Source organism: Oryza glaberrima, chromosome 7, assembly GCF_000147395.1.
Source record: "Oryza glaberrima chromosome 7, OglaRS2, whole genome shotgun sequence".
NCBI lineage: Eukaryota > Viridiplantae > Streptophyta > Magnoliopsida > Poales > Poaceae > Oryza > Oryza glaberrima.
This window is the reverse complement of record NC_068332.1, coordinates 22,831,724-22,853,932: the sequence shown is the minus strand read 5'-3', so window position 1 is coordinate 22,853,932 and position 22,209 is coordinate 22,831,724. Positions and strand designations below refer to the sequence as shown.

Here is a 22,209-nt window from a genome sequence, read left to right as displayed (position 1 = left end):
AAGCCTGAGCAAAAACAACTTCCGTTAAGAATTAGAAAAATAAGATTTATCGTATTTTCTCCATTACATGAAATGTAATAAGCCAAACCGGAGTAAAAACAGCCCCACTTATTTTTTTAAAATAAAAAAGTACTGCTATAATTACGACCATAACACACGAATAGTATCCGACCGCGCCTCATCCACCAATCCTTACACTCGGCTTCTCCCCATGTGGGCCCAGAAAAACACAACATTTGTATCTATACACTAGCTGAGTCGGACATAGATCGTACGCACCGATAGTACATAGACCCATTTCGTTTACAAAATATAAAAACAAAACTAGATGAATTAGAACCATTTTTTTAATTAGAGCCATTTTTAACTAAGCCAACAATATGAACTACTACTTTTTTTTCCAACACCAACTGTCCACAGTGTCACTCTGAACCATTTCGTTTATAAAATATAAAAACAAAACTACTTCGTCATTTTCACAACATAAGTCATTCTAGCATTTTTTATATTCATATTGGTATTAATGAATCTAAATAGATATATATCATTATGAATGTGGGAAATGATACAATGACTTATATTGTGAAACGGAGGTAGTAGATGAATTAGAGCCATTTTTAACTAGCCAACAATACGAACTTCTTCTTTTTTTTTCCAACACCAACTGTCACAGTGTCACTCTGAGGGAGCACAGCTGAAGCTCACTCACCCTTGGCCTTTACTCCTCTTTCCACCTTCCCCGTTTCAATTCGCCTCCACCCCCCACTACCTCGCCACTCCCCCCTCTCCCACTCCATTTCTCCAAACCAAAGCTCTCTCCCACCTCCGCTTCCGCCATGGCCACCGCTCGCGCCGCGTGGTAGCCACAGCCCACAGCCACAGCTGCCAGATCCCGCGGGGACGCAGGAGGAGGTGGGTGGGTCGAGCTCGCTTGCGGGGGAGGGAGCCGAGGCGAAGGCGAGGCGAGGCGACGCCATGGGGGGATGCCACGCGAAGCCGCTGACGCACGAGGAGGCCGACGGCGCCTGCTCGCCCCCGCGCGAGCGGCCGCAGCCGCCGGCCACGCCGCCGCGGGGGTCCGGCGCGGCCACCCCCGCGTGGAAGACGAAGCCGTGGGCGTCGCCCTTCTTCGGGTTCTCCACGCCCAGCCCGAGCCCCGCGCACCACCTCTTCTCGGCCTCCTCCCCGCGGAGGTCCCCCGCCCCGTCCGCGCCCACCACGCCCGCGAGGCGGCTGCTGCGGCTGCCGTTCCCGCCGCCGTCGCCCGCCAAGCACATCCGGCAGGCGCTCGCGCGGCGCCACGGGCCCCCGCGGCCGTCGATCCCCGAGGAGGGCGGCGACGTGGAAGGGGAGGGCGGCCGCGGGCTCGACAAGGGGTTCGGGTTCAACAAGGGGTTCGCGGCGAAGTACGACATGGGGGACGAGGTGGGGAGAGGCCACTTCGGCTACACCTGCGCCGCGAAGATCAAGAAGGGGGCGCGCAAGGGGGACGCGGTCGCCGTCAAGGTCATCCCCAAGGCCAAGGTGATGTGCCGATTTTTGCTTGTTTCTGTTTTTTTTCTTGCAAATGCTGGAAAAATCAACTCCATGTTTGGTGAGTGTGACTGTGTGGTTGGTGGAATTTGAAGAAATTGGATGTGCATCTGCATGCCAATTTTCTGGGAAATGACGGTGTGAGGATTTAGATTTCCTGGAGGTGGTGTAGATTTGTTGATGGCGCAATTGGCTAATGCACTATGGTGTTCATCATATGCTGATTTTGCACAAAATCATCATACATTCATGTGTTTTTTTTTGGTCTGCATCTCTGTTTTATAGACTAGTGAAAACTTGAACCTCGTTTCTGCGAAAGCAAACGATGTCCGAATAACAAAGAGTTATGATGTGGCACTAGTGCACAACTGATTTCCTAAGAAATGTGGCCCCCTTCATGTAATAGAAGAACAGCATTTACCTAAAGGAGTAGGATTGCTGTTTCCAATTTCGATAAATATTTCGAGATCAATGCTGTCTTCCGACAGTATGTTTTGTGTATTAACATGGTACAGTTCTGTGTTGTGCATTGCAAGCATGACGAAACTTCACCAGTTCATTGCATGCCCTTGAGGATCATTGTAGAACAATATTTTCTGCTGTATACTTTCTGCCTTCTTGCATAGCATGCAAGGTTTTCTACTGTAAATATATGCCTGTTTGAATGATGAGATTTGAGTAAGCCTGGGTGCTATTTGTTGTGAAATTACGTTTGATTATGGTAGCTCCTTGGCAATTGGCAATATCGTTCTGTTACTGTTGTAGAGTACATGTAGTTCTAACATCTTTTATTCTGGTACTACCTTTATTTATCATCTTTTAGGAGGAAAAGAATTCTCAATTACTCGCAGTTCGCCACTTGGCATGAACTTAGTTCTTGATATGTACAACTGTACCTATTTTTTTGACATCGTATGGGGTTGTTCTGATTTTATCAGATGACAACATCCATTGCTATAGAGGATGTCCGAAGGGAGGTGAAAATATTGAAAGCTTTGGCGGGACACAAGAACTTGGTTCAATTTTATGATGCCTATGAGGACAATGACAATGTGTACATAGTAATGGAGTAAGCTTCCAATACCTGCAAAGTTGCAATATGATTGGCTTCATATTTCATATGGTACTCATAGAAAAACCTAAGTTTCTTCCACTGCCTGAGTTTCCACTAACTCATGGGAAAACCCAGGTTTCATATTTCATATGATTATACTATATTCTATCCACTCACCCCAAATTCCCAATTATTAATTACCCTTTCCTTTCTATTGTATGTTCTTGCTCTGAGCAGTAACTACAACTCAACTTTTTTCCAGGGTAGCATTGATAGTTTAAATATACGGTATTAATTATTTGTCTTATTAACATGCAGTTAAAATGAACTTAAATTAATGTCCTTTGTAGGTGACTGGGTGGTGTACCCTTACCTGAAGTTCTTTTAGCTTTTTTTTTTTAAAAAAAGAGATTAACATGCAGTTAAAATGAACTTAAATGGTATAAGTTTCATTGATTACACCCAGCCAAATTTTACCTCTACGGGCCTAAGGAGCAATGTCTTCTATAAGAAAATCTCCATGCATTTATATTTTTATTTTATACCTTCACCCAATGGTGATCCCTTGATATGTGTAAATCCTCTTCACTATTTATTTTTAACATGTGTCACACCATGTTCTGTTGATGTTCAAAGTTCCTATTGATTGATCCAAGTCCTATTTTTTTAGGTTGTGTGAAGGAGGAGAGCTTCTGGATAGAATACTTTCCAGGTATGTTAAATGCAAACTTTAGTAGTGGGTACAAGCACAGCACTATAATATTCATTACAAATTGATTTAGTACAACTGTTTTTCATTTGCTGTAATTAGAGGTGGGAAGTACTCTGAGGATGATGCAAAAGCGGTTCTGGTGCAAATATTAAATGTCGTTTCATTTTGCCACATTCAAGGAGTGGTTCATCGGGATCTCAAGCCAGAGGTGATGTGATTTTTCGACACCCCAATCATTGTTTACTTGTCAGCTTTTTCATATTTGATGTTTTTGAAGCGCTGAATTTCATGATGACAGTAAAACTAGCCAGGCCTTTAATGGAAACTGCAATTATTTTTATGTTTCTTCTTCCATTCTACGTCCTATCCATGATCTTGAGCATTGCAGTATTCAGTTATCCTATTATTTGTTCATAACATTCCTTGCATGGTCTATTTATTTCATTACTGTTCCTTTTTCTGTGCAATTATGTGAACTGTTTTCACGATTGAGAGACTAACAAAAGATGATCCTTTTTCAGAATTTTCTATTTACTTCAAAAGATGAGAACTCTCAACTTAAGGCTATTGATTTTGGCTTATCAGATTTTGTAAAACCAGGTTAGTTTCGTACTGCTCAAACAGCCAAGATTAACTTATTGATTACTATATCCACAAGTGAATATGGTTCGCTGGTAACAGATTCTTAAATATGCTTTTCTAATATTTATGCAGATGAGAGGCTAAATGATATTGTTGGAAGTGCTTATTATGTTGCTCCTGAAGTTCTGCACAGATGCTATAGCACAGAAGCTGATGTCTGGAGTATAGGTGTAATTGCATATATTCTCCTTTGTGGCAGTCGTCCATTTTGGGCACGCACTGAATCTGGCATATTCCGTTCCGTTCTCAAAGCTGACCCCAGTTATAATGAGGCACCTTGGCCTTCTCTTACTCCGGAAGCAATGGATTTTGTTAAGCGCTTGCTTTGCAAGGATCCACGTAGAAGAATGACTGCAGCACAGGCTTTAAGTAAGATCCATCCTATCCATATGGATTCCAATGAATGATGAATTGTTCTTAGTAATATTTATATTTCGTTTTCAGGTCATCCATGGATCAGAAATTACAATGACATTAAGCTGCCACTGGACATCCTTATATTCCGACTTATCAAAGCTTATATTCGTTCCTCATCATTGCGAAAAGCTGCTCTAAGGGTAATAAAACTTGTTCTGTTTTTCTCCTATTGTTTTACATAGGTAAATGCTGTAATCTTTTAATGGCCGTGAAGTAATTTGCATTTTTAGTAAAAAAATATTATTTCTTTTGCGGTTATCTCCTATAAATTCTTGAACTAGACCAGTTATAGTTTTTTTTGCCATAATTTTGTTAGTTCAACTTCCAAGAAATCCTAGATTTTTTTTCGTGCCAATTGCATTCAGGATTTTGTCCAGTGATTGTCCAATTTTACTTTGTCTGGAATCCACACTTATTTTAATGTATTTTCTTTCTTGACCTGTTACAGGCTCTATCGAAGACTTTGACTGTTGATGAGCTTTTCTATCTGAAAGGACAGTTTTCTCTGTTGGAACCAGACAGAAATGGATGCATCACTCTAGATAATATCAGAATGGTTGGTCCACCATAGCGCCCTGACATGCTCTCTTCTGTTCATTTTTAAGCTACTTCCTGACCATTGTTTTCATTCTCTTAGGCCTTAACAAGAGAAGCCACTGATGCTATGAAGGAATCACGAGTTCAGGAGATTCTTGTCTCGGTATGTTTGATTTTTTTTTTTTTTAAAAAGGACAGACTTTCCATTCATGCATAGTTGTACTTGCTTTATTTATAACGGGATCTTCATTTCAGTTAAGCGCTCTTCAGTACAGAAGAATGGACTTTCAAGAGTTCTGTGCAGCAGCAGTTAGTGTGCACCAGCTTGAAGCATTAGATAGATGGGAGCAACATGCCCGTTCCGCTTATGATTTCTTTGAGAAGGATGGCAATCGAGCTATCGTAATTGATGAACTAGCTTCTGTATGCGATGCCTTCCTTCCTATGTTCTTTCTAATTGGTCGATCTCATGTTCTTTCTGATCGGTCGATTTGGTTTCCTTATACCTTCACTTGTTCTTTCTCAGGAACTGGGTCTCAGCCCTTCAGTGCCATTGCATGTTGTTCTGCAAGATTGGATCAGGCACACCGACGGGAAATTGAGTTTCCTTGGATTTGTCAAGTTATTGCATGGCATGTCCAGCAGGTCCTTGTCAAAGATGAGATAGCTGTTGATACTCTCTAACGACAGCACAAATTTATGCTGCCCTAGCGCGAGCTGAATCGGTCCAGACAAGTTTGCAAGGAAACATCGATCATCGATCGGAGTCCACCGACCGAAGATAACAGCTTGTGCTAGCAGTCCTTGTTTTCTCACTAATTTGAGTATAGAGTTCAGTTTGTTGTCGCCTGCCTACTGATCACCACCATTTTAGTTGATAGGAAAAATGAAAAACCTCACCCCATGTCTGCAACATGTGATGTCTCTAACAGTCTTTAGGATAGCCATCCTGTTCAGTTGTTGGGACTGTCCCAGTTGTGTTGTAAAATTCCCTGGTTCCTCTGGAACTGGGGCGAAGTCGCCTGCTGTTAAGGAAGTAAGGATCCTGATGTCCAAGAGGGTGGTTTAATGCTGCCATTGTCAAGTGTGCCGTTATACTGATTCAGAATGAAAAAAATGTGGTATTTTTTTGGTGTTCATCTTGTGTTCTCCTCCAGTTTCTTAATGTCTGATGAAGATTGGGCTACAACGATTGGGCACATATTCACAGCTTCGGATTCAAATATTTCTTGCAGCCGAGTATTTTTAGCTCTAGAAAATTATGGATCTGTGATTATATTGATAGCATTTAGATGAATTATTTTCTTGGTGTTTTACATGAAATATAAAAATTTCAAACCAATATAGTTTAGCTTAGCTTATAAACTCTAAATAAAGTACCGGTCTATCCCAAAATATAAAATCTAGGACTACATGAGACATATCATAGTCCAATAAATTTAGACAGCTTTATGTCCACATTTGTTGAACTAGGATATGTATTTTAGGACGGAGAGAGTAAGTATATAAGCACTAGACCTAACATAATGCAATACTATCTCCCTTCCAAAATATAAGAAATTTTAGGAGTATATTGAGAAAATTGGTGAAATTAAATAGAAGAAAGTTGTGATTGGTTGAGAATAGTAGGTAAGATATGGAATTTGAATGGTGAAAAGAAAATGTATGGAGAGAAATTGTAGTAGTATATTTTTGGATAAATTTTGAAGGTTAGAAAATGTTATATTTTGAAACGGTTCCTATTGATCTTAGCAATCGATGCTTTGATCCGAAGTTCCAACGTTGATTTTGCGCTTTATTTCAAAAAAAGAAAAAAAGGGACTCCCGTGAACCAAACGGCCGTGCTTTCAAATTTACGATTTGAAATTTGAATCTCTCATCGAGGAGGTAAAGCGTCAACACCACAAGCCTACGCCTACACGGAAATTTGAGGCGCCCTTCCATTCCGAGGCGGAAGGCAATCGGAGGAGGGCGAGGCGGCGAGGGAGGGAGAGCGGCCGCCGGCGGGGTGCCTGTGGAGCGCTGCCCTTACTGCGATGCCTGTAACGAGGAGGCGCGCCGCCGCAGCGGTGACGGCGGTGCTGGTCGAGGAGGAGCGCGCCGCAGCGATCGACATCTCGTCGGATTCTGACGCCGGATCTGAGTCTGGGTCGGAGGAGGACGACGAGGAATCCACCAGCGACGAGGACTACTACATCGACATCAGCGACAGCGACGGCGAGGAAGGCGGCGGCGCGGGGAGCGAGGAGGAGTCGGAATCGGAATCGGAGGCGGAGCGGGAGCGGGAGCGGGAGCCGGAGCAATCAGGCGTGGATCGGGGCGAGGCCTCCTGCAGAAAAATCGCCGATCTCCTCCGCGGTAATCACCTCGATCCCCTCCTCGCTGCGTGCGCGTGCGCGCACCACCATTTGTGCTCGCATGCCACTCGGACGAACTGGCTATCAGAGGAGAGGAGGTGCGGGGCGGGAGGGTGCCTGATTGATTCGATTCAGGATTGGCGACTTTGCGTCGAGGGGGAGCCATCGCTTCGCCATGGCGACCGGCTTGCCGGAGGAAGAGACGACGGGGAGAGTGGCGGCTTCGCACGGTGGCGTTTACTGTTGCGTGGGGAATCAGCTTAGGCCCGCTTGATTTTTAGATCATTGAGCACATTATTATGGGGAATTATATTTACTTATCATTTAGATAAATTGATTATTTCACAAAATTAACTCAATAAAATAGTTTTAGTGGTATAGAAGGAAGTTTTCTAAAGAAGATGTATTTTCGAACCGTGGGACAAATAATTCAAAAAAAAAATCTGAAGGGTCCAAACCAGAGGTTATTTTGTAAAAATCCAGATCGCTATACCTACCAAATGGGGTTATTTGTAGCACAAAATTCTTGGGTAGCGAATAGCGGTTCAGAAGGGGGCTATTTTGTAAGAAAATGGCTTGCTGCCAACATTAGCAATTAAAATTGTGGGTTATTTGTAAAAGTCAATGATGGGCTATTTTGCAAAATATTCTTCACTGCCATGGATCAATCATATGATCCTTTGATAATTTACCTTATGTTTCCAGAATGAAAAATATGCAGTTGAACATCATACTAATATGGTCTACTTGCTTGAATAGTATTATATTCCTACAAGTTTTTTTTCATTGTAGCGGGGCGAAATTTGGATGGGATTAAGCTGGTTGATTGCAAAGCATATTTAAAGAAGAATGGCCTTAGCCAAACTGGGGACTTGGCTACTTGCATAGAAAGAATAGTGTTGCATTGGAGGTTAGTTACTTGGATGATTCTCTGTCGAATTATGCAGTAATGTTATGCTTATCTATCCCATGATCCGGAGTAGCAGTAATGTAGAGAACACCACTTCCTCTGTGCCATTTCTTTCTTTTCATTTATCCTGATTCTTTTGTTCTGTAATAGTATTGTTATGCATTGAAGAGTTTTCCTTTCATCCTGGAAATGCATTGATCTTGCAACACTTCAGAACAGCCAGACGCATGTAACATTCTGCTTTGTTTTCCTATTAGGTTCAAAGATAGGGATCCAGAGAAGATCTATCCACGCTCATCCTTTTGTATTAACTGTAAAGGTGCCACCTCAGTTGGAAACAAGCCTTTATCTGTCTGCATACGAAATTATCCAGGTTATCTGTCTGAATAAAACAAGCCTTTATCTCTCTCACTTTAGGTGATGTCTGTAGAGGTGATACCGTTTTATTCAAGCAGAAGGTTTATGAGAAAAGGTAGAAATCTGCACTTCTGTACTCACTAGCATTTGCGTAGATTAATAATGAGAGAACTTCCCTCTGTTGACTTTGTTAGTGGAAAAAGGCATTCAAAATGTATAGGAAAGCGAATTGTAGCTGGGAGTGTTATTAAGGAAAGTTATGGAAAAGAGAAGCAGCAGCACACTTTTACTGTAAGGATTAATTTCAGTAATATATTTCTGCTATTGTCTGAAAATAATAATTATATGTCACTGCTGCAGCATTGGTTTTCTTGAGCTTCTACTGACTCCTTTAGCTGTTGAATTTGATAGATCCAAGTTTTCTGGAGCAAAGGAGTAGGCAAATTACCACCTTTGTATCTGCTACTTGTCAAAGGGCGCAATCTCTACAGAATGATGACTTTCCGTCAGGTAGGATAGCTCTTACCTGAATTGTCTTAAGTATGTTACCTTTTAGATTCTAGGGATGCAAGCAGGCCAACCTGTGAGCCCGGACCCCGACTTATAGGCAAAATTTAGTGGGTAACTCGCGGGTTGGCTCGTGGGTTACCTACTAATTTAACCTATAAATAGGTTTATGGGTTGATCCACTTGTATCTCTAGATACGGCAAGCCGGGTAACGATGTGAAAACCCATGGATTACCACTTATTTGACCTATAAGTGAGTTGGCGGGTTGGCCAACCCGCATCCCTATTTTAGAACTTGTGCTATCTAGACAATACTGTAGCAGATTAGCTGTCATTCTCATGTGTTCAAAAAATCTTGTTGATATTATCATTTTCTGTGGATGGGTTACTTATATGCAGCCATAAATGTGTTTATATCTATCTCAGGATGAGTTTGTATACTTTTCAGCTTTACATTGAAGTTCTTTTTTATTATTATTTAGCCTTGGCTAAATGAAGCAGATAGATTGAAGGCTCTAGATGAGAAGCACAGCAGGGGAGATGCTGCAAGGCGTGTTCGTGCATTGAGTAGACCTGATGCTGCAGGAAACAGTAATTTCTATACTCGAGAACCCTGTTAAATAAAGCTAAGATACTACATGTTTCCTTAACCTGATTACAATTGAGAGAGAATCTTTCTAATGGCAGTTGCCTTATTTCTGAATTTTCTGAGTGCTATTACATATGTAGGTTCATATCAGTCATGATGTCGCATGCACCATGTGACAAATACTATAAAATGTTTGATAGACCTTTAGTCGCATACTACAGATTTTATAATGACATGTAATCATGTATTGGGCATTTCGCATTGAGAACTATAATATTCCATGGTAGAGGCAGCTGTTTCTTAGAGGGAATCGTTTAAAAGCCCTTTTTAGTCACTTTTACATGGAGAAGAGCATAGTTTTGCACAAGCCATTGTAAAAATGTAATTATAACTTAATTCTGAGCTGATCATAAACTTAAAGAGATACACTTCTGTTTCTTGGAATGTTTTTCATGCATCGTTTTGTTTATGAGTTTTGTTCAGAATGAATTTTACATTAGCTCTTAGCAATTTCTCTCTCCACTTTTCAAGTCAATTATCTTGAAACTGTACGTATCTTTTGCCAAACTAATTGAATTCCAACTTCAATTTATAACATATCCTTCTGGTGGCATAAAGGCAAGAAAACGACGCAAAAGGGAAAACATCAATCTCAAGCAGGACGGCCTGATAGTGGAAGCAGTATCAAGAAAGGCAAGAAGCGTGTTATGCAGTCCTCCAATCCTGATCTCCCCACAAAAAGATCCAGGAATGAAGAGAGCCAAGCGTCTTCCGCAAAACAATTCGCTGGTGGTCAGAACACGAAGACAAGTCGTGCCCGGCTGGATAGAAGTGATCGCAGCACCAACAGAGCTAGGATGAGAGAAAGGAAAGCTGATTCCCAGCAAAATCTCGCTGGTGGCAGCCATGCTCAATTCGGAGAAAGGAATGCAGGTTCAGGTTATGATATGCAGGCAAGTCATGGATATCTGGTTGGAGTGCAGCAGTCTCCCTTTGAGATCGTGAGGCCCCAAAGGCCACCTCCATTCCGTGAAGTTGGCAATGCCTCGCAACCTCACGCAGATGGCAGATCAACGGCATGCCCACACCCTAGGATGGGTTTCCAGCATCCAAATGCGGCATTGGCTGGTTCGCATCCACCTGCTTATTATCTGGGAAACACACCGAATCAATTTCCATCATTTGCATCACTCAATGTGCGACAAACTGTACACCACCATCCTCTGGATCAACTTGGAGCGTCATTTGCACCATTCAATGTGCCACAAACTGTATACCGTCCTCGTCCGGAAGGAGGATATGTGATGCCACAGTTAAGATATTCTGGTGGTAGCAATGGTTTTCCTCGGTAGGAAAGATTTGGCAGATGGCAGTTTGCATCGTTGAAGATTGCATTCGAGGCCGGAAGCTATGGTTTTCAGTTTCGTGAATGTCAGAGAAATGAAACAAATCTGGCCAATTTGGTAAAATGTGGCGGCCAACTGATTTCGCAGATTCTGTTGTGAACAAGGCATCGATATTATTGAATGACCACTGTAAAAGCCATGTAATGGAAGTAGACACATCAGAAAAATATGTATAGGATGGCTAAGAAAAATAATCTCAAAGGCCTGCTTTTTGAAACCTTTTTTAATAGAAATTAAATGAGGTAAAAATTATATTTCTTATCTCTGAACTTATGATTCGGTTAAATTTTGTCCCTCCCAACTTTCTAAGCCAAATAAAATCTCTCTCAAGTCTCAACTCTCAAAAGCGGATAAAAGACCACCCAATTGACAGCGGCTTTAACCCATAGGGGCGATGAAACCAGTGGTCCTTCATCGATGGTTCACCTTCTTCAAGACTTCAATAAGCCAATCCAATATGTAGGATTATCACTTACTCCATCTCTTCCACAAAGACTTCATTTATCTGTCCCATAACGACTTCATTTGTAATACAACTTCTTGTATTAATAAGAATCACCATAGCCTAATTTGTTAAGAGTTGCTACAAATATTTTTTTTTGTGGGACAGAATGAGTACTGTCTGAATAGAGTAAATAAAGACGCACGCAACACCACCTGCTATTTTGCACTCAAGATTGGATTTTATAGCTATATTTGTTTTTGACAAACCGACAAGAAAGAACATCGTCTATAGAACAGAAGGACATGTGGTTTTACAGGTACAAATGGTAGTAGCGAGTTCCTACGAGGAACTACCAAATAAAAGAGCAACTAGATTTTACACCATTAAGAGTACTAAAGACTAAAGTGGTGACGCCAATCCTGCTTACACGCGCTCTGCTGGAAGCAAAATGAGCTGCACGGCAGACTAACCGATCAAAAAGGAGATATCTGACCCTCTTATTGCATCAAAAGGGGTCGCCTTAGTTCATGAACAACATACATCATCTATCCGGCAATGACCTATATAGAAGTTTTTAGTATTCCTCGTGATCACTAATGTTGTGAGCAAAAAAATTCACATGGCGGAAGCAATGATTATTAACAAAAAAAAGCCCTTTTTTTTTCCTGTCTACTATTGTACATAAGGGACGACTTTCTGTTGGGTGGGAACAAGGATGTTCTCCAGGTATCCAGCAGAACTAGGAAGCCATGGCTTCTGCTAAGGCCTGATGCTCAAGGAAGAGACATTATGGTTGTCTCAGTCTTGAGAAAAAAGCTCGACAATCAAACAAAAAAACTTGCAGTTGATGAGAAAGAACGTGTCAGCTGGGTGCTTTGCTTGGAGTACCACAAAAGAAAGAATTCCATCATCGATTCCTAGCTATCTCACCGCATGCTCGCGTTCCTGCAATGTGCAATGGGCACGATGTTATTTTATGAATGACAAGTAGGAACATAACATCAAAATTGGAAAGAAGCTAGAAGCCTAGAATTTCAGAAAAGGTCACAACTCATCGTATATACTCAGAAAAAATTTCAGTAATCATGCTGTTCCCAGCAGTGGAGCTGACATGCACTTTGAAAGAAAAGAAAAGAAAAGAATTTCTATGCATGGTGATATTATCTTGGATCATTAGTGCTGTAGAAATCCTAATGTCATACATAGCATACACAATCATATGCCTCTTCCAGGCTGATGATCTCAAACAATTATCAAGTGTCAATATTTAAAAATCTTGTAATATATACTGAACATGCACAAGATGCAAAAGGATGACCTATTTAAGGCATTCTGGGATATGCAAATATTTAACCAGAATATTATAGCAAAGTCACGGTATATATTGCAGAGTTAAAACTGCAAGCATCCAAAATAGTGGTTACTGGGAAAGACATACTTGTCTGCACAGACTCTTCGCCCAATGCTCTGTCAGAATCAGCTCTTTCCAAATAAGGCGTGATGAGGGCATCCAATTTAACAACCCACAGTGCAACTGCTGATGTTGTTTGTGGCATTGTTTGGAAGTATATGACAATGTCATCCAAATACGAACAAAAGCTTACAGATGATGAACTTTTGTACAGCCAATCCTCATCCATTGCCCCCACAAAATCAACAAGAACCTGAAGGACAAGCAGCACAACGATAAAAAGACAGAAAATACTGAGTAACTTAAAACTAACTTAAAACAGAACAAAAAGGTTCCAACATTATATCATCTAATCTAAAAAAAGGAATACAACACACCTGTAAAAGCTCTGCCAAAGATGACGTTCGTCGCAGCCGCTTAACCCACAGCTTGTGCGAAGACTTCATCCACAAACCAGCAAACGCTGCTTCAGGCATGTGTGCCTGAAACGGAACAGAAGATAAGAAAATAAAATCAAGCTAGACAGCTGGTATATACTATGTATGGTTCTGGAGACACTTCAATAAACAAGTGAGTGACAATCTAACACGGCTATATCCTCAACTTTGTATCAGCAGGTACAGTAGCTTTTAAACAAAGTTAATAGAGACAATAGAACTGCATACTACATTATTTGAATACTAACCTCAATAGCATGAATGGCTGCCTTAAGTGCTTGTAGCTGTGAAGGCAGAACTTTATGATTTGGCACATCATACGCATCTTCAGGATCCCTGCATGTAGCCACATGTATAGCATATCGTTCTTCAAGATCAAAGCTAACTTCAAAAGTAGAGTGGCATATTCTGCAATGCTTTTCATCTCTCCAATACAAATCATGACAACTTTCACAGCGAACTAGTGATTCCTTGAATGATTTCTTGCCACACTTAACAGCAGTTAGGCAAGAATAGAAAGAAGTCCAGATCCATTTATCAAATGTTTGAGATCTTTCCCACTTCAATATTTTCTCATCACCTCTCCTCCCAACTTCAATTGCTATTGCAGATGATGCATTTATCATATTCTCAGCTGGATTTGTGGGGACAGAAGCATTGTCAATGTCTGATGTTGGCGAAGCTCCATCTCCACTACTTAGCTTGGGTGAAGCTCCATCTCCACTACTTGTCTCAGAGTGAGATGTATCAGATGGCATTGCAGGTTGAACTGCATCTCTATTTTCGTAATGCTTTTTCATGGCTTCAAAAAGGCATGTCTCTCTCTTTTTCATTGACGCAAGAAGATAAGCTTCCCTAGTACCTCTGCTGTCTAGCGAAGCTAGTAGGGAAAGTAACTCCTGCAATCAAATATATAAAATGGTAAAGTTCCAATAGAAGTCAAACTCGAGTGAATAAATAAAAGGCATAATTATCTAAGCAGATTTAGCAGGTCGACAACCTGTGGTGAATCAATAACCTCCCAGTGACCATCTTCTGATGACTCGAAGTACACCCTACGATGTCCTGGATCATCTGCGCTACAAGGTCCAAGGAAGAGCCAATAATTATTATACCTACGGTCGGATCCTAAGAGAACAACTTGTGGTTGATGAGCAACTCCTGTAGACGTATCATTCCTTCCAGAGTAAGCAACATAATCACGACTTCTCAGGCTTCTTGACTGCTCATGCATAGAAGAATCCAAACCATACATGCTTCCTGATGCATTAAAGCACTCATCACTAGATTGACAAATGTTTCTTGTCGATTTCTTTATTTTCCCACCTGACACATGCGGCTGTGCTCTCGGTATGCTAGGCACGACTCTTGATGGTTCCTACAAGAGATAGGAAAACAATGAAGCTTCTGCATTTTCAAGTAGGGGACACAAAGTCAAGAATATTTTCAGGAGGTTGAGCTTGAAATTGGTACGTTGAACGCAATTAGAACAGTGTTAGAAAAGATCGAGAGAAGGGCACAAAAAGTTAAAGTGCTCTGCTGTTGAGAAACAAGTACACAGAAATATGTAGATTTTAACTGACAGTTATACAGTAGCCTGGAAAACATTTTCTAATGAATACCACTCCTCATAAATATGGCATGCCATTAAGCTGGCTTATAGCTATGAGTGGGAAGTATATAAATGTGGTCAATTTGCAGGTGCTGTAGAAAAGTAGCAGCCTTTTCTAGATCAAAGATGACATAATGCAGTTTAAGATTAACATTTGAGTCAAAATCACCTCAAGTCTTGGAGCAGAATCAGCACCAGAAACAACATCCATTAAAGCAACCAAGCAATCCAACTTCTCATCAATGCTTAAGTCTGAGTACTCGCCTTCCATCAACCCCAGAAGCCATCGTTCTCCAGAATAACTTTCATCAATTTCACTACATCTATTCACATTTTCATGACCATTTTTCCGCTTTCTTCTAAGGATTCTATGTTCATGCTCAGAAAAACTCATCTCATGTGAACCATCAGATTCATCAGCACCACTGCTAGCATCACTGTGATCATCAACACTTCCAGAGTCCTCGGTATCTGATCCAGAGTCTTCCTTTCCTTTAATTCGAGGATCAACACGGAGACGATATGCAGAAGGCGCAATCTTCTCAAATAATGTGATATCACTAGAAAGAGTTGAATAGATCAGCTGCTCTATTTCTGTGCTGGAGATGCTAAGATCAACAATCTGAAGAAAGAACAATCAAGGAAATTTTACGGAGATACCCCAAGTTAAAAAGAAGATTATTCATTATCAATACCAACATTTATATTTAACTTAGTATATAGGTAATACCTCAGGTGATTTGGCAAGTTCTGATACCTTTAAGCCACCACTACCTTTCTTAGACAATAGTGCAAACAATTCACCCTTCAGTGTACGAGGACGTAAACCATATTTAACCATTTGATTTTTCTCCTGTAGCAAAACAGAAGATTTAAATTACTTCTAACAATACTTGAATTACCTGTAGAGCAAACACTAGTAGGGGAATCTATAGCTAGAGCATATATACAAATATTACCACCTGGCACCTGCAGGCATGAAATAATCTAGAACGATGTGATATCAAACGAGTACCTTATTAAAAAAATCCCGATTCAGCATATGATGTTTCGAACCAAAACCAGAAGCAACCAAAACTTGACGTAGTATTTCAACCCAAGTAAGAGAATTCAGAGACTTGATCCAAAAATTCATATCAAACTCCTGTTCCCTAACCTGAAAGAGAAATATCTTCAAAATGCATAGTGACAAGGACAACAGTGACCTATTAATCCGATATCTAGGAAAGTTAAGTCATTCAGAGATTATCTTCTCTTAGGATAATATTGCTTTAGCAATTTTTGCCTGCTGAAAGGTTTCACTAGTCTGCATAAATGGTGTATCCAATCAAAGAGTCAGCTCTAGTAGCTATAATAGATTCATCCTGGGCAACTGACAGTTTAGTTACCTTACATCATATCCATACGAAAATAAAGTCAAGCCAAATTACAAAATATGCAGGAAGCTCGATGAAATTCATGATTATGCATTCCATAAGATGAACAGATGCCTCAACTGAAATAGAACTAAACAATAACTTTCCAAATAGTGTAATCATGGTACTAAACAATAGTAAATGGAGGGAAATAGGCACTCAATTCTTTCCAAATACACAATAACTTTTATCAGGTTCAATACAGTAAATCATCACGAGTAACTAGTAACCTAGTGCTACTGGATAACGAGCCAGATTCTTCCTAAGGAAGATCTATTAGACCCTGTCAATATTTATTGCCTATCAGCAAAATCAACTCGATACTTCAGAAAAGACTGGAACATAAAAATAACAATGCAGATTAATTGATGATAAGATCACCGAACGAATAGCACAGCACTTGGTGTTACAACAATATATATTCAACTTTCCAGTGCAGAATAAAATGAGTTTGATTCATTCAAACTTCGGAAGATAATTTAATACTCGAGATTTGAAATTAACTGAAGCATAAAGTGGTACTATCGAGACTCACAAAGTTCACAAAACTTAAAAATCTGCAGTCTTTAGAAGATCGTGGAACAAACACATCATTGCTGCCCCGTTCTGTGTTTAACAAAAGTAGCTTGAGGAGATTGACATGTACTTCCCCCAACAACATCGAATCCTGGATATCACATTGCACCATGAGAAATAATGCCAGGAACCATGAAAATTCAAAAGAAAATCGATATAAAACTAGACCTTGTCATGAAATGCCTGTGCCAACTCATCAAGTGTGAAGGGATGGACATCCATATAACCAAAACGATTGTAGATAAACCGGACAACCTGCCAAGCGTATATTTTTTCCAATTAATGGATGTGCATCAAGTTTCAACATAAAAATTAGTAAAAATGGAAGTGAGATACATTTAAGACAGTAGACACACAGAACAAAGAATGAAAGATTATGTTGGCTAACAGTTAACCAAGTATAGGTGAGGACACGCAGTGGCTATTAACTTTTTAAATTACATGCCAAGATCATTAGTGTTCTAAGGAAAAGTAAAATAATTACCACATTTATATAAGAAAAGATCAGTGTGAAAACATGAATAGAAATATCCCCTTCCCTAATGTAATAGTAATAATCCATGTGGCTGTTAGTGGACTCATTAACAAGAATTGACTGCACCACAGAGATATTCAATTTTAACCTTTTGGTCAGCCTTGTTTCCAGATCAACACATAGTTTTATAGACAATGTAGTAATATAAACAAATATACAAGAGAAGATTGGATATATATTGGAAACCGAACTGCTCTTCATAATTTCATGTACACAAATTCCATGATGATGACAATGATCCTCAGTCAGTCAAAAGGTAGAGTTTTCATTTTCACCTGGAAAAGCTTTTTCACCATTTCTGGTGATGACCCCCAAGGTCTTGTGGAGAATGGCTGTTTCATCTTGACACTTGATGGAGGAAACCTGGAAAGTAAATCTGCATGACAAAAGGTGCTGCTACTTGAGTAAACTATTTATTACAGAACATAGTAGAAAGGTATAGAATAGCATTGCAAACCTTTACAAAGAGGGCAGCCATGTCTCCCACTTGAAGAAAGGTGAGCTGAACATCTCAATGGGTTAGGACCTGCTTGCAATTCACGGAGTTCAAGCTCCTCATCATCAACTAAAGTCACTTGGTTAGCCTGTAGCACTGGGGATTGTGATTCATCAACTGAAAGATGGCATTCCATTGGAGGATGCTTCTTCGGATCAGTAACTCTGCTACTTGGCACCTAAAATAAGGGGAAATCACCATTGTTGCCCAGCAGAAAAGCAGGTTTAAGTTTCTTTGGCTGAACCAGAAACAGAAAAGGTATTGCTAGTCAAGATATTGCTCCCTTTCCCCATATATCTTCCCAAGTATGAAAGGTTACCTTTCTTTTATTGGATGGAGGCCTGGTCCTTTTTACCACTTTTTTCCGTGCCAAAACTTTTTTCTTCATACAAGGAAATGCAAGACAATTGTGACCAACTAACTCTGAATGGAATTAAAAATACTTTTGATGTAAAATGAGCTCAATCAGATCAAATCAAATAAGACTTTACCTGAATTAGCTTTCCATCATCGCAATCCTCTATTCTGCCACAATCATCTAATGGTCTCAAGGACCTCAAGCAACCAGTTTCATCAATAAAATTAGATCCATCTTGAATTTTGCTACTATGGGAATACATTGCATGCCACACTGTCATTAGACCTTTCCCGGCTCCATGTTTCCTCACAGGACCATTGTCCCCACATGGCAGGGAAGATCTCTGAGTGGTAGGCTCCACAATCTACACAGGAATAAGATTGTGAAGAGATATTGGTGCAAAGATTAAAGGTCTTGACATGACATGAAAATAAATTAACTCCATAGCAAAGCAGGAAGTGCATTTATTCATCTAGTAACACAACTTCCATCCGAGGCACTGAAATAAATTATAAAACTGAAACCGGAGGTAAGAAACACAGAACTGTCAAGAGACAACCCAATGGAGCTATGATCATACAACTGAGCAAATAAAAAAATGAAGGATGTAGGCATGTAACCTTAAGACCCTCACAAAGAATGTCAAAGCAACGCCTGAATAAAAGCAATAGCCAGAAGCCCATAAGACAGGTACTACAGATCTTATATAACAGTTCAAATGCAGGTATCATTTGACCCAGAAATACATATATTTTACAGTTGTGCTCATTGAATTGACAAATTCTTGCCCTTCATAAGGTATGGCAAAGCACTAAACCTGAATGGTTAATTGTCACAATTCGTAGTTCTAATTACAAAAGTGGCTGCCTTTTTCCTATCAAGGGGGGCACTGGTATTGCAAACAAACATTTTGCTTAATCAGGTTGACCATCAGCACAGGACATGGCACTAAATCACCATTAAGCAGCACCAACACAAAACAAAATGCAACACATATTCAGCACAGTTTTCTTTGCCATAAATGGAAATTAATGCAATGTAATCAGCCTAAATAATTGTTATGATACCTTTCTCTTCTTTATTACTCTTTGGTTCTGGTAGAAATGGTCGTCTATAGTATCTGCGAATATTAATAAAAACAATTAGATCAGTTGAACACTATTATTTGAGTATTAAAAACACATCTGCAAAATGCAAAGTTTGGAAATATGTCAGCAGCATTAGCATTAGAAACATTAGACATAGATCAGAACTACAAAAGTAAGCATAAAATGAGCTTTGAAAGTTCTTGCTGATCATTTTGCTTCCCTTGTTCACCAAGAAGTTTAGTAGAAGCTTTGCACCAGAACACAAGCAATCACAATGTAACACAAAGTGAACAGTGAAGAACATAATCAAGCACAAGTTGTTGCTACAGAGTTGTTGATAGGACTGAGTGGTAAATTGAACCTCCAAGCTAGGTATTTTTATTTGACCCAGTGAACATACATAGAAAATTAGATGTGTTTATGATGGGTAATGGGTAGTAACTTTTCAAGGACCTTCAGATATTACTGGAGATATACCTCTGAGATGGCCAGGTGCACTATGGGGAAGGGGATCAAATTCGCTTCCAAGAGGTGGACCATCCTTGCGGAAGACTTTCCTCAGGATATAATCCTTGGGAAACAGAACTTGTGATCGGAGTGTGTGTTTCTCTCCTGTGAAGCTCATACCCTTGTCAACATAACGGTCGTCCTCTGCCTGTAAATTCACAGTACGGTACATGGTAGACCGGCTAAAAGAGGAAGACCTGCTGCTGCTGCATCTGAACCCATTTGATCTTGCACTAAGTTGCTTTTCCATATGCGCCCCTAAAGATTCCGTTTCTCTCCTCTCTTTCCTCCTCCGCTCCTTAAACCATATTCTGACCTGATTGTAAGTCAAACCAACAGATGTTGAATACTCTGCAATGTCCTCCGACTGAGGGTATTGTACCTCTGGATCAAGAGATATTTGTCAACACCAACAATGATATATTAGCATAATAATCAGAGGCAGAGCTTGAACCGTTAGCATATACTTACCAGAGTAGAATCTCTCCAGCATCTGGATTTGCAGGGGAGATTTCTTTGTCCCTGTATTCTCCCTTTTTGCTGCGAGGCCATTAGCCGCCATCTGAACAAAGCTATAATTAGTTTCCAGAATAACAGAAAACACTTTTTAGGAGATTAAACAATACCGAAATCCAGCTAAGTGAGTCATCACATATCTCATAAACAGCTAAGTGCTCACATGTTGAAAAGCATGTAAACGACCAACATCAGACAGTCGGGAAGCGCTACTAAGCTTATATTGTTATTGTTAGAGCAGATAACATCCACGAAAGTTCAGTCCAGTGTGAAATTTCTTTCTAGAGTGAATGAGCTCAACAAGTCATAGGCCTTGTCGCCAGATCAATGTGCCATACCTCAAACCCATTCGGTTAGCTCAGTTATACTTCATCAATCCACTTAAACCTACCTGAAAAATTGTGAAATCTAACTTGACCACCACTCAATTGTTCCACAACTGTATGAAGCACAGCTTAAGGGAAAACCTCATTCGCTAATTGATCCCATTCACTACAACAAGCAAAACCAATTCAAGTCGGCAATTGATTTGCCCTTCCAATTCTACTGGAAAAAACGGTTGCACCGGTAGAACACAATCATACAGCCCATAACCCACAGCACCACGATTCTTAACCCCAGCCGTACTCAAATCCCCAAAACAAACCGCAACAACGAGCTCACTAACCAACCAACCACCCAACGAGACCCCTCACCGCCACACGCACACAAAAATCCCCACACCCAAGCAAACCGATCACGCTCCCAATCCCGCAGCCAAACCGCGATTCCCACCAAAAACAGCAACACCAGCGACCCAATCCTCCCAAACCACGCCCAGATCAGAGCACCAAAGTACCTTCCGAACCGCCGCCATGGGCAGCACGGGGAGCGCGCGGAGTCGGGGGGGGTTTAGCTTGCGGCCATCCGCCGCCAGGCGAGGCGCAGCGCGGCGCGGCGCGGTGCTAGGCTCAGCTGCTGCTCGGCGAGTTTGCGGCGGCGGCGGCTGATTCGATTCGGGCGTGGACGCGGGCACGCGGCGGCGGAGGCGGAGGCGGCGAGCGGCGAAAAACCCTACAGCGAGCGAGCGGCCATTCCTGCGACTCAGGCTGCCGCGCCGTTTTTCCGGCCCCCTTAAACCCTCGCGGGTGTAGGCTCGCGAGGAGGATTAGGGGTTGGGGGAAATATCTATGTGGATTTTTTACAGATCAGTCCTCGAATGGTGTGGGATTTGGATAAGAACGCTTCGGACGATGGGCCGAATGCTGTCGGGCCATTTCGACCCATCCAAAGTCGGAAGAAATGGAAATGCAGCCCATTTAGGCCCAATATGTAGTGGGCCGGGTCTGGTGTGCAGCCAATGAATGGGACACGTGGGCTGAAATGGATTGGATGGACAAGGAAGTTCACGTGGGCTGAATAAGTTTTTTTTTTTTTTTTGACTAACTCACTGGGGGGAGAGATTCCCCACCTGAATTATCATCGCACTTAAATTAGAAAGGAATAGGTCTGTTACAATGAATTTAGAGTCTGAAGACGAGAAGAGAAAACACCTTTCCAAATATCTATTACAGTTCTGTCATCAGGTGTAAACATTGCAGCCCATAAAGTGGATTCCGATAATCCGCGTTGCAGGCATGCAGCAATGGACGGTGGCCTTTCCCGGAAGACTACATCATGCCTGTGGTTCCATAGAGTCCAAAGGCAAAGCAGGAAAAAACTTTGAAAGTGTCTTGTCGGGATGATCGCTGGCGCTTCTAGTTGGAACAGAAATTTAGTTTCAGTGATGATCGGCTGAACACGAATAGTTTG

General features: G+C 41.0%; 3 protein-coding genes across 4 annotated transcripts; 2 read left to right on the top strand and 1 right to left on the bottom strand.

The window, feature by feature from the left end:
• The first annotated feature begins 720 nt into the window (after nt 1-720).
• Nucleotides 721-6,034, top strand: LOC127779732 (CDPK-related kinase 5-like). Its single transcript, XM_052306624.1, has 11 exons — nt 721-1,524; nt 2,472-2,602; nt 3,258-3,299; nt 3,399-3,507; nt 3,821-3,899; nt 4,014-4,310; nt 4,386-4,498; nt 4,807-4,914; nt 4,996-5,058; nt 5,151-5,318; nt 5,422-6,034. Exons 1-11 carry the CDS (start codon nt 976-978, stop codon nt 5,560-5,562), a joined length of 1,800 nt encoding a protein of 599 aa, XP_052162584.1. The 5' UTR covers nt 721-975; the 3' UTR covers nt 5,563-6,034.
• A 749-nt stretch (nt 6,035-6,783) lies between these two features.
• Nucleotides 6,784-11,283, top strand: LOC127779099 (zinc finger CCCH domain-containing protein 62-like). Of its 2 annotated transcripts, none has more exons than XM_052305795.1 (8): nt 6,784-7,253; nt 8,045-8,162; nt 8,420-8,481; nt 8,580-8,634; nt 8,723-8,810; nt 8,931-9,029; nt 9,510-9,618; nt 10,235-11,283. In XM_052305795.1, the coding sequence occupies exons 1-8, from the start codon at nt 6,932-6,934 to the stop codon at nt 10,966-10,968; spliced, it is 1,587 nt and encodes a 528-aa protein (XP_052161755.1). In that variant the 5' UTR covers nt 6,784-6,931; the 3' UTR covers nt 10,969-11,283. The 2 variants fall into 2 exon arrangements, with proteins under 2 accessions (XP_052161755.1, XP_052161754.1); XM_052305794.1 differs by having other exon boundaries at nt 8,714-8,810.
• Nucleotides 11,284-11,738: 455 nt separating this feature from the next.
• LOC127779097 (homeobox-DDT domain protein RLT3) lies at nt 11,739-21,538 on the bottom strand. The gene is made up of 18 exons (XM_052305789.1): nt 21,257-21,538; nt 20,374-20,464; nt 19,873-20,286; nt 19,375-19,427; nt 18,441-18,671; nt 18,269-18,331; nt 17,911-18,127; nt 17,729-17,829; nt 17,087-17,173; nt 16,878-17,009; nt 15,943-16,083; nt 15,658-15,780; nt 15,097-15,549; nt 14,316-14,693; nt 13,564-14,214; nt 13,256-13,360; nt 12,906-13,131; nt 11,739-12,412 (listed from the first exon to the last, which is right to left on the bottom strand). Exons 1-18 carry the CDS (start codon nt 21,272-21,274, stop codon nt 12,375-12,377), a joined length of 3,522 nt encoding a protein of 1,173 aa, XP_052161749.1. The 5' UTR covers nt 21,275-21,538; the 3' UTR covers nt 11,739-12,374.
• Between the last annotated feature and the right edge of the window lie 671 nt (nt 21,539-22,209).